Source organism: Centrocercus urophasianus, unplaced genomic scaffold, assembly GCF_019232065.1.
Source record: "Centrocercus urophasianus isolate 14NV4802_14NV808 unplaced genomic scaffold, USGS_Curo_1.0 seq_21, whole genome shotgun sequence".
NCBI lineage: Eukaryota > Metazoa > Chordata > Aves > Galliformes > Phasianidae > Centrocercus > Centrocercus urophasianus.
Genome location: NW_024884767.1, coordinates 9,788,592 through 9,800,821, shown reverse-complemented (window position 1 = coordinate 9,800,821; position 12,230 = coordinate 9,788,592). Strand labels below are relative to the sequence as shown.

The following is a 12,230-nucleotide window of genomic DNA, read 5'->3' as shown; positions in this document are numbered from 1 at the left end:
GTCTAGTGCCATAGCTACCACCTGACTAACAATCCACGGACCATACTTCAACTACTAGATTCTGGGAAGGATTAGGTAAGGAGAAAGAAAGGCAACGTTCAACAGGAAACAGACTTCCCATTGTGTGCCTTCATTGTATATTCTCCGTGCTCCCTTTTCTGCTCAGTAACGCAGGCCAGTTTGGAACACTCTAAGTTGTCAAGAGCAGCAAGGGGTTACCCAGAGTGTGCTTTGTCTGACAATACAGACAGCTTTTTTTGTTAACTGGCTTGAACCCATTAGACAATGCTGTGTTTCCCCCTCCCACACCCTCAATCCTGTCCTCACCACCCTCATCCCCAGCCTGGCTCACCCTCCACAGATCCCTTACAGTGTTTGGGTTCATGAAGTACAAATTAGCATAATCAGATTAGCTTCATGGGGTTGTAGAGCTGAAAAGGAGGAAAAAGAAAAAGTGGTTCACAAAGAGAAGCCCTAAGAAGGGCAGAAGGGGGTGATATTGCTGTTGTGCTGTGGTGCTGAAAACTTGCACCTGCATAGCAAGCAGATCCTCTTCTCACTAAGGACTCTTAGATGGTATTAAAGCATGGGAATTAATTGGGGGGAGGAGGAGAAGGGGAGGGGAGGGGAGCGGAGTAGAGGGGAGGGGAGGGGAGAATTCTGTAAATTGATTATCTGTTTTGGGAATGAAGGTTTGCTGACAGTAGAAAATATTGATTCCATTCATCATGGAGAGGAGATCAGTTTGGTAATCTGGACTATCAAGATAAGAGCTTTAGAATCTCTGCAAGAGACTGATAAGAGACATTGTAGGAAAAAAGCCTACTGAGTGGGGGTGGTGGAGTGTGGTGGGGATTTTTATTGCTTTGGTTTTTGTTGTTGTTGTTTTTCTTGTAGTGAGCTTGCATTGCTAAAATTGGTAACTAACCTGCTTGATTGCCTTAGTGCCTGCCCTATTTAGCACCTTCCTGCTCTTGCTGTGAAAAGAACCTTCCTACAGAACTGAAGACACAAATCCATAGTCACAGGTTTTAAAAGCAGCTAGAGACTATGCATTTTTATATACACAGAAAGCAATATGAAATCACTGACTTAGTAAAAGTCTTCACATGCCTGCCAGAGCTGCTTCTGCACAGCCAGCTCTTCCATGTGGATTCACATTCATCTTTCTGAGGTATCTTAAAAGCACACATGGTCAGAAATTACAAGGTAAACCATAAAAGCTCCCTACCCAGAAAGCACCCCAAAAAGCACTCATGACAACCCTGAAATGTTTAAAGTTGAGCCCTCAAGATCAGGAGTTTTATTGTGAACCTCAGCCTTAGACTTCAGTACTTCAGAGGCAGGATAAAAGCAAACATAAATATCAGAGGAAGTCAAGCTTTCAGGCAGTATTTATGACAAGCGCATGGCTGATGCAAACCTGTAGATTTCAAGAAGAAATACTATTTGTGCTTCTATTTACCTTAACAGCACATGGTTGAGAACTGTTCAAAGTGTTTAAATGATGTAGTGAGAAGAAGTAAAGAAACGTGTTTTTTTTTTTATCATTTTAGCATCATTTTCACTTATTTACCTTTAGAAGTAGGCAATCAATATATCAAACGTATAACAAAAACATAAAACGTATTAAGATATTAAAAATATAATTAATACTTTTATGTATTGTTTCAGCTGCCTGTGCTGCTGAAAAACACTCTGGAAATGTTTGAAATTAATAGGAGTCTCTGCATAGAGCTTTCTGAATTACCTGACAATTTGATTTATTTACTAAGTGTAGCAGAAATGAGATGATAGTGTTCTGTTTTGATGACATATACATAAGTAACACAGAGGAAGTCTATGCACCCACGAGACAAGTGTGCCAGACATATAAGATTCATCATACATGCTTTCTCTCACTTTCAAAGGTATTTCCTTTTCATTTTTGTTATTTTTCTTTTCCCTTCATCTGAAAGAATTAAAGACAAAATTTGCACATGACTGAAGTGAGCTTTAGCAAAGGTCCAATAGATGATGAGAGGAATATGTATGCAAATGTTTTCTAATCTGCTCACCAGATCAAAGTAGATTGGTAAAATTTGTCTGCTAACACTGTCTGTAATGAGTGTTTCTCCTCATGCCCATATCCAGGTGTTGGGGAACACCCGTTTGCGTTGTGTCTATGCAGAAATGTGTCCTTTGAGACTGGAATATCCTCTGCCAAATGCTTTGGCTGGGCATGTTCACCCCACAACAGCTGGCAGCTCTTCTGTGTGTGAAAACACAGAGAAAAGAGGAGCCAGAAAGGGCAGCTCCCTTCAGCACCAAGTTATTTCTGCTGCCTTTGCAGCAAAGGGAACATTTCCCACCCGAAGCAGTGCCAGTGCTGAATGCTTTTGGCAAACACAGCCTGCCAGGCTCACTTGCTCTGGTGCGCCAGCAGCCATCCTCACATTTGGCAGTGGGCTTTTCCCATTCAGAGTGACAGAGATCACATCAGAAACTGTTACTCAGCTCTTAATAGGGCCAAATACTTTCTTCTGAAACATTTGTTACCCTACAGGCAGTAAAATACAGTCAGTTGGCCTGAATTTCTGTGCCTAGTTTACTAGGTCTAATAACTTCCTTCCAGTCTGAGTACTTTTAGCCATTGTAGATTCCTCTTTGAAGTCCTCACATCTTTCCAGTATGTGTAAACCCTTTTAAAGCTTGAGTTTAATAATGTAGCCTTGAATCTGGGATTTCTGTAGATCATATTTTAACTGGTTATATACCTACCAATCAGAACACAGTAATCCTCTTTGATTTGATGAAGATTTAATATTGATTGTTCCTAGCCTCTCTCAGCTCCTGGACATCTAATGTTTGCCAAAACCAAGAGAAAACGAATGATATAATCCAACTCCACCATTAACAATGATCTGCATCCTGGGTTCACCCCTGTTCAGCATTGACAGGTTTCTTAAGCATCATACAGAGGTATTTCATGGCTAACCTTGAACAGTGTGAAGGCTCTTCCCCAGGTCTGAGCTATTCAGTTGTGTTCAGAACTAGCCAGGTGTAATGGAACAGAAAAGTGGGGTCTTGGGAAACTTCTTCCCTCTACCTGTGAATACCTCCCTGCTTTGCTTGCCAACACAAAAGTTGGAAGACACATCTGAGGCCCAACGTGGTCCATACTGAGACCTTAAACAAGGACTTCTTCCTACCCTTCATCCTGAGCCACCCCTATGCTCTTTTGTGACACTGACACTCAGCAGAAGAATTGCAGACACAGAATTTTAGAGTCATTAAGGTCGGAAAAAAACTCTAAAATCATCTAGATCAACCACCCATCTACCACTAATATTGTCTGCTAAACCATGTCCCCAAGTACTACATCTATACTTTGCTTCAAGACCTGCAGGGATGGTGACTCCATCACCTCCCTGGGCAGCCTGTTCCAGTTCTTCCTAATAACCTGAATCTCCCCAGCTTGAGACCATTCCCTCTCATTCTATCACTGTTATCTGGGAAACGAAGACAACCCCCACCTTGCCACAACTCTCTTTCAGGTGAGTGTAGAGATCAATAAGGTCTTTCCTGTGCCTCCTCTTTAGACTGAACAATCCCAGTTCTCTCAGCTACTCTTCATAAGATTTGTGTTCCAGGCCTTTCACCCAAAAGATGGCTGCTCTTTGTCTGTGTTTTTGCCAGAGGGATCTCTTTCCAGAAGATGCTAAAGCTGGAGCTTAGCAGAGGACCCTCATTTGTGCACTATTGGTTTTGCAATATGTGGCAGCAAAGTAAACCATGGAGGGATGGGATATGCACTTGTTCACACACATAGGAAGGGGGCTGGCGGAGAATACAATGGGATGAGTCTGTTTCTCACAGAGAAGACCTGGACCGACCCAGAGTGTGTTGAAAACTCTAGGGTTAGCTTATCAACAGCACAATGATAATAAATCCAAGCAGATGCATTTTTTGATCAGATACAGAGTAACCTGTCTACTTTCTGTTACCTCTCCACTTGTTTGAGCTTCTTCGCTTATATCCACCTTCCCCCTTTCAATTCTCATAGCAGCTGCTGCACTAAAAATGCAATTATATCCCTGAAAACTGATGGATTTCTATTCTGACACTTTGTCTTTGGCCTTTAGATTTAAGATTGGCTCTCAAGTGACCTCTGCCCCACAGGTCAGTAGTTAAGTCGCCTATTCTCTCCACCTCTTTTCATCACCCAGCCTTCAAAGGACAAAAGTCAGATCTGCCTTGCTCACACTACTTTAGCTATGGTCACTGCATATCATTCTCTAGCAGCAGATAAATTCATGGGAGACAGTTAGATATGGGAAGACAAATTATTAAATGTTTCCTTAATTGTGCGTCTCTGGAACACCTTGGTGCTGCAGCTTCTACTTCGAGCTCAGAACAAGATGCTGAGATGTATCTTAGTGTCCTAAATAACACCTTTTTGCCATTTACATTGGCTGACTCAGGAATCGTGTGGGTCTCCCTTAAGTCCACTGTAGCCTCATCCTCCCTGATTTAGGCTCACTATAACTAATAAGGCTGCTGAGTGCATGTCTTACTGCAAAATTGTCCCAATCTGAACAACAACACATCTAGGTTTAAAAAAAAAAGAAAAAAGAAAAAAAAGCACCATCCAGATCTGTGTATGCATTGCACAACATGCAGTGCTAGATGCAGTATGTTTCATGTCAGCTAGGATTTGAATTCACCGAATCCCAGGACAAAACCCTGACTTTATGCCTGGCCTCCCTCTGACCACAGGCTGGCCCTCACTAGAATTCACACAACACTAGAGCCTTCTTGCAAGACATGGTCTCAGCACTTTTCTTCCTTTACTCAACCCCAGTCTCTAAGGAGACTTCAGTTACGATCCATAGGCACGAAGCAGATACTGAGAATGTGGAAGACCAAATGATGAACACAAGTCTGGACAACAGGCTTGTTCTTAGGGGTGCTGTGGTTAACTTAAGCTTTACTGGCAACAGTTCCCCTAGGTTCTACAATAGCAGAAGAGTGCCACTTCTCTACTGGCAGCCCTGGCAGCCACCCTCTGTAAAAGGTAATCCTCATTCAGTCTGAAATGTGGAGATATATTCTTCTGTTGATCTTCATGGAAATTCTGAGTAAAGGAATGATTCATCAGGATTTCTGCTTCACAAAGGCATGTGAGGACACCTCACTCCACTCAAGCTAGCGTGTACCATGAGTTGGAGAGAAACATAACTTATTTTTTAACCTTGCATCATACCATTTGCTATCTGGAGACACCAAAAATTCTTCTATAAGATGACCACCTTAATTAGTTTTCCATGCAGTATTAAGAGCCATGTTATTCCCCTTACACCTCTCCCTCCTCCCCCTGTCCCCCAAAAAAGGAAAAAAGTGCCACTCAACCCACTTTAGCACTACTAGATACCTGTAGGAGACACAGTAGGGATCTTACTATTAGGGCCTATTACTGTAAACCTTAGTATAAATGACTATTATGTCATTTATACTAAGGTTTTGCCACTGCCAAGATATGTGAGAGATGTTTTCAGCCAGCTACAACTGAAGTGGTAGTTCTCCATGCCACAGAAGCCATTATCTTCCCAGACAATTTTGAGTGTACCAACCAGTGTGGCATTACCTGCAGCAAGCAGAAGATCCTCTCTGAGTTGACATAACCTTGCATGGTATAAATACATATCTTCAAGTTCACATTTGCTGATTTCATTATTTTTATATAGAATCTCCTGGGAAATCTTTCTCAGGCATGTTTTGCACAAACATGCCTCTCTTGCACATCATAAAGTACCACTGAATGTTTTGAGTTGGAAAATCACCAGAAAGTATTAGTGACAAAAAACAAAGAATTCCTAACATTGTTTGTCATCTGATATTACTTCCAAGTTGTTTCTAAGATCAAGAATCTTGCATAAGATCTAAATAGAAGAATGAATATTTACTGGAAATTACATTGCAGTGAATCTGATATCCTCTGCCAAGTGGTATGCAACTGTAAAACAAAATTTTAGAGAAATTTAAGGACAAAGAGAGATTCATTTCTTAAATAATTTATTTGGAATATATTAGATGTTAAATAACATAATGTAGCGCAAAACGTGATCAGGCACACCATATTTGTTCCTGATCATACAGATAAGAAATCCCCAAAACACGAAGGAAAAAAAAAAAACAACCTGACAAAAAACTCTTTGGCCAATAGATTTAGTCAAATACACATGGGATGTGAAAGTAGGGGGCCCATAAACGGAGAAAGAGAAGAAAGAAAACACTGATGAGAACCAAAACAATACTGAGAAAGGAACTTGAAGGGATAGGGAATATTACAAGCACGTTACATTGCAGAACTGACAGGTTTCCTTTTGCCTTCCCCAGGCAATAATTCTGCTGATGAGATGCTTTGACTTGTCTTGGTGACACATGTTTCTTAGGACAGCAAGTGGCTGATGGAACAAAGAACGCCATCACACTTCACCAATCAGTGCTCTGATTTATTTGGACTAATTCATTGAAAAGCTAGAAGAACGTCTTGTCTCATTACCTTGGATGCAGAGGTGGGGAGAAGGCAGTGCTAGTTGCACAGACCATGCAAAAGACTCCTATGTGTTTCCACTCAGCTGCTCTCCTGTACCATCTTTAGCCCTCAGAACTCAGTAATGCAGGAACAAGCAAGTGGAGATTCACAGTGTTCAGAAACAAGATGGTCATTAACCATTTAAACTTTTTTTTCTTTTGGTCAAAGGTTTCCACTGATATTCCTGCACCCCACAGCATCAACCCTGTACGGAGTGAGCAGTGTTGTTCTGTCAGTGCATTAAGCAGCACAATATGCACTTCACAAGAACCAGACCTGTCCAAGGAGGAAGGAGAAAAGTATGCCTGCTGTTTGGTGAAGCTTTAAATGCAGCTGACCTGTGGGTGGCAAATACCCTCAGGTAGAAGGGCTGTATTTGTTACCTAAACAAGCCCTGTCTCCGCTTCCTGAAGGCAGCTCCCTGTGTCACAAATAAGAAGAAACAGCCCAGGGAGATGCTTTGGCATGTGGATGATCTGTTTCTTCACCTGCCACGTACCTTGTTTCATTTGGAAATAGAAAGGACTTTTGTCAAAGGAAACATGTGTTAACGTTGAAGAAGGTCTACTTGAGCCCAACGTAATTTTTTCTCTTGCTCTCAGCAGCTTTGTACCTTTCATGAGCAGGACAAATCTTTTCTGATACACGTTATAATTCAGGGAATTGATTTGTGTAACAACCCACAGTGATCACCCTCACAAAACTCTGCTCATCCTGCTCATTGCCTGAATACAGCATGGTGGTTGCCAAGACACCTGGCATGCAGCCTGTGCCAAACAGGCACTAGAGCACGTTGCTCATTACATCCCACCTGTGCACGAGAAGGGCAGTGATCGCTTGTGTTCCATAAAGGTTTTCTGAGAGTGTCATTCAGGCCTTTTTCCTGAGACCTCTTGCTCAGAACGAGGGCTTCCCCTGTTTTTACAGCTGTTGAAGAACAGAGGCATTTAGCCAGCAATCTGCTTGATGGGTTTTGATAGCAGCTGGAGTGTAGTCAGCCAGCTTCCTTCATGTACACATGCTGGGTACTGCTAGGTATGGGCTTTACAGATTTCTCTGAAATTCATCTTTGACTCTACCTTTATTTTAAAACAACACTTTTGTTTCAAGCTAATTTTAAATTTTGTTAACTAGTATTTTGCTATAATTTCAGGGATTCCTCCAGTCTGATAAAGATGTAGGCAGGTTCAAGGGTTAGGATTTGTATTTTCAAAGAAGTTCAAGTTGGAAATAAGATTTGCAGTGAATGCAGGTGGTTACTAGAACCAGCAGTGGAGGACTGGAGAAAATACGACATCCCTCAGAACCTTTCACTACCATGGCCAGATGTCTTTCTTGGACATGTTTTGTGGCACATTCATCATTTCTTAAGCTCAGAGTGCTTCTTCAAAATGCCATGGGAGAATAACCTCTTCCTCTGACAAACCACTGGATGGATTTCTATGGCCCCAACTGATAGAAGAGGTCAGGGCAGAGGCTTTTCTGGCTTAGAATTGTCTGTTACAGCAGTGAGTCCTTCCTAGTTCCCAGAGCATGACCTCTTTCAATGGCTCTTTCAATTGCTAACTGACCAAGGAATTCCTTTGCCATTAAATGGAAACTTAAATAAAGCAGTAATAAATACAAATAAATTATCATTGTACATTGAGAGGCAACCCACAAAGATAGTGACTATCAGACTAACACCAAGACTTCATCTCTCATTCTCTGCTAAGGAGATGAAGTCTCTGACCAGCATTCTGCAATGTTGCTGCTCATGCTAGGAGAAGAGGCACCACAGCTTTCAATGAGAGTTAGCTCCTCCATACTCTGCAAGCATGGGGCTTGCTGGAAGAATCCCAGGATGCTGCCTCGTGCTGCCACTGCTGTCTGCTGCAGGCCTGGCTCTCCCAGCACCTTGACAAGGAAGTTGATGTATCTCATAGCTAGCCGTAGTGTCTCATTCTTGCTTAGTTTTTTGTCTGGTGGATGGGTGGGAATAAGTTTCCTCAGCTTGGCAAAGGCGCTGTTGACATTTTGCTGCCTCCATCGTTCCCTGGTGTTGGTGAAGATCTTCCTGGTCATTTTCAAGGTGCTGTAAAGTAAAGGAGATGGATATTGAGTGCTAGATATCCCTGACTTTCCTGCAGGCCGCTGCTCTGGGCATGCTGTTACCTCTGTGGCAGCTGTGAACACTTGGTCATGATGCTAGGAATTCTTAATTGTTGCCCTCTCTGGCTGATATCCTTGCCCTGCACACACAGATTCACCCCACTCTTAGAAATTATGTCTCAGTATAAATACACAATCATAGGCATAGCAGCTGCAGACACCAGAATCCAATAAAAATTTCACAAAAGAGTAAATGAATTTAATTTCCTTGTACAGCCCCGCAATGCTGCCTTTATCCCAGCTTCTCCAGCCTCCTAAGGTTCTCTTACAGGAAAACTCCCTTTAGCCTCCAGGTTAGTCCACTCAGCAGGCTGCGTGGGGCACCTGAGCACTTCTTGCAGGGTAAGAAGGGAGGGGTGGGCAGGACCATGACAAAACACCCATGTTTATCAAGGCCCATTTCTTGGGCCTTCTTGGGGGCTGTTCCCACCTGTCCCAAGTTTCAGAGTATAGCAGGAAATAAGCCATGCATAGGTGGACCTCGAGCAGGGGCCTTCAGAAGGCAACAGCTGATGATAATGAACACATGGTTACTTTAGGATTACTTTAGGTTATTTTAGAAGATTTCTCCAGGGAAGCAATGGTCTGGTTCCCTGCCCATATTGATGGCTCACTGCTGGTGACAGGGATTCCCCAGTTCAGTACATTTAGGCTTCTATTTTAGCCTCTGAGATCTGCTAAGACTAAGCCACAAATGCCACGAGTGCTCCTGGGCAGGGTTCACAGGCTGTAAAGGGACAATGTGATGCCTACAAAATGTGCAGGCATTCCAAAAGTTCATGCAGATGTTACTGGCCATGCTGCTTCACAGTGCTGAGCAACAAAGGGGACCAGTGCCCAGAACAGACCTGGAAACAGGACACTGCTGTGCTAGGTGCAATGGGTGGTTTTAAATGCCGTTTATTAGAAACGTTGTCAAAAACTTTTGGAATTCACCTAATCCTGCTCATTGATGTTTTCGGCCCATGGGAGACTGGCTGCCAGGCCACCCTGCTGTTCTTGCTCATTTCCATTTCCCAGGAAAGCCCTCAAGTTCTGCTCAGAAATATCTGATGGCTGTAGTTCCCTCTCAAAAGCCTTCCCTTCTGCCTCACAGCCGTGTGGGAGATATTCACTCTTCCATTTCTGAAGTGTTTTTTTTATGCCAATGGCATGCAGGCAGCTGGAGCAGAGAAAACTATCGACAGCCAAGGGACTAAAGGACAAATGCTTCCACCTTCTCTCTCATGAATGTGAAACCCTCAACTCTTTATATTCATCTGCAAATTCACTCCCAGGGCAGTCCCAGAGGCTGCAAAGCAGGGGAGGCAGCGCTCCTCACGCTCAGAACGGAAAACACTGGAGATCCCTGCTACGAAGCCATAGCCACGTGAAGAAGCCTCATGCTGTGCGAGGTGCTCACCTTCATTGAAGCATGTGGCAAAATTCTGGGTGAGTAAAGCAATCCCACTGTGACACAGAGATCAAGTGGGTCTTCCTTGGCAGGGAGGCAAGACACGCACAGCAGACGGGAAGTCCCCTCTCAGCACCTTCACTTCACAGTCTAACACTCCTTGCAAATCACCAGGCAAACACAGCTGTAGGGCCATAAATCATGTTGGAGCCACATTCAGACACCTCCATCAGAGACGCACTCATGTAGACTATATATGGCTGTGCTCCCAGGCTGGTCTCATCTGTAGCCTCTACACTGCTACCACGCTGCTATTTTAGTAGAAGCTTGAAACTACTGTCAGCCCAGTTGTCTACACTGCCTTAAGGGGACAAGAAAGTTGTCTGATCAGAATGTGCTTGTTTCATGAGCAGCTCCTGTTAAAAGCTAGCTCTAGTATTTTAGGTGGCTGAGGGTTCTTCCTGTTTTTGTAAACTTGCATTGAGACCCATTTCTCAATCCAAATGGAGATTGTTTTTTCAAACAGTATATTTTATTTTAAAAAAATTAAATTGCCTTCCTACTCTGAATGTTACTTTGAGTTTGTGCATTGTGGACAATCCTTCTTTGTCCTCTGCACTCACCTGGAAGAGCTAGCATGCACCTTTCAGGCAATAATGCTGCCGAGTCAGGAAAATAGATTTCAAGCATTGTCCTCCAGTGCTTCTGTCAGCTGCAGCACGTTCATTCCCCAAGGCAAAATTTTTGCCAATACAATTTTATTCTTCCAAGCAGCTGCTTGGATTCATATGAAATTCAGAGCACCACCCACTTCTCTCCACCCTTTTCTGTTTTAGTTTGGTTCAGTTTGTTTGTTTGCTTGTTTTAGAATAAATTTATCTGTGTGCAAAACAGTTGCTTTTTTTATAAACTAGGGAAGGTTATTTGGGCCTCCTTGTTTCTTCTAGTGGTCTGGGTGGACTGTGTTCCATTCCCATCCATGTGCTATCATTCTGGTACCCTGCTCTGTTTGTTTGCATCTCAGTCGTGAATGCCGGTGGAAGCTCGACTCCTTCCTCCTGCTGCATAGCACCCGGCACAGCACTCCGTGAGAACAGGTCAGTGCTGCGAACTGGAGCGTGGTCACCTCTTCATTTTAGCAGCGTTATGGTGGAGAAATAACTCCCAGCCTGCTCCTTCGCACCACGCTGCCTTTGTCTCTCTCCTCTTTCGCTTGGAAAGGACAATGCTACATCTGTGGTCACAAGCCTCGTCAGCAAATAGATGCCTTTGTGAGACCAGTGCCTGCTTTACACTTCAAAAGTGTGTGCTTGTATTTCTGACATGTGTTCAAGATCAGCAAACAGCAGCTTCCCCCGCCCCGCTACCTCCTCCTGCTCTAGTGCCTGCACAGGGAGGTCCCTGCAGCTGTAGATCACCTCCACAGCCTCTCCACCTTACATCTCAGTCCTCCTGCTCCTCACTGTCTTGGTGCTTCACATAATCTCATTGTTTCTCTGGGAGGTTCTGCTGGAAGGGTGAGAGAAGAATGAGCCTGGTCCACGACTGCCCGATGTTAACGTTTCAACACAGCTTAATTCCTCACATCATCACCAACACATCCTTCCAATTTTCTCTAACTATGGCACCTTCCAGTCAAGGAGCAGCGAGTTCACTGACAAAGCATCTGATTTCCATTCCTTTTGTCTCATTCCTTCCCTCCTCCTCCCTCCTTCTCTCCAGCCCTCCCCACCAGGCTTGGCTTTCAATGTGAAATTGCGTGCAGCTTCAGATCTTCGCTAATGCTGCACGTCTGAGCAATATATTCTTTAGCTTTCCTGGTGCAATGCGTAAAATATGTATTGGCTGGTGGCTGCGTGCAATTTGTATTGCACCAGCCCATTTTAAATCTCCGCAGAAATCACCACTTTGTTTCCACATACTGCAGACAAATTGCTTTATCCTGCACACCTGGATTATTCAGTGCTTTCTGGTCACCTCTGCCAGCTACAGGCTAACAGCCCACATTTATGTGATGAAGGAGGAAAATGAGAAGGCAATCCTGCCTAGATCCAGGAGGATTAATTCTGCTCAGAAGAATGTAAATCTGAAGGGTTACACCATTTTTAC

The 12,230-nt window shown here is 43.5% G+C and overlaps 1 protein-coding gene across 1 annotated transcript; it reads right to left on the bottom strand.

Annotated features, from left to right (window-relative positions):
* Positions 1-8,287: 8,287 nt before the first annotated feature.
* Positions 8,288-8,641, bottom strand: TAL2 (TAL bHLH transcription factor 2). Its single transcript, XM_042823059.1, has one exon. The coding sequence runs from the start codon at positions 8,639-8,641 to the stop codon at positions 8,288-8,290; it is 354 nt and encodes a 117-aa protein (XP_042678993.1).
* Positions 8,642-12,230: the final 3,589 nt, after the last annotated feature.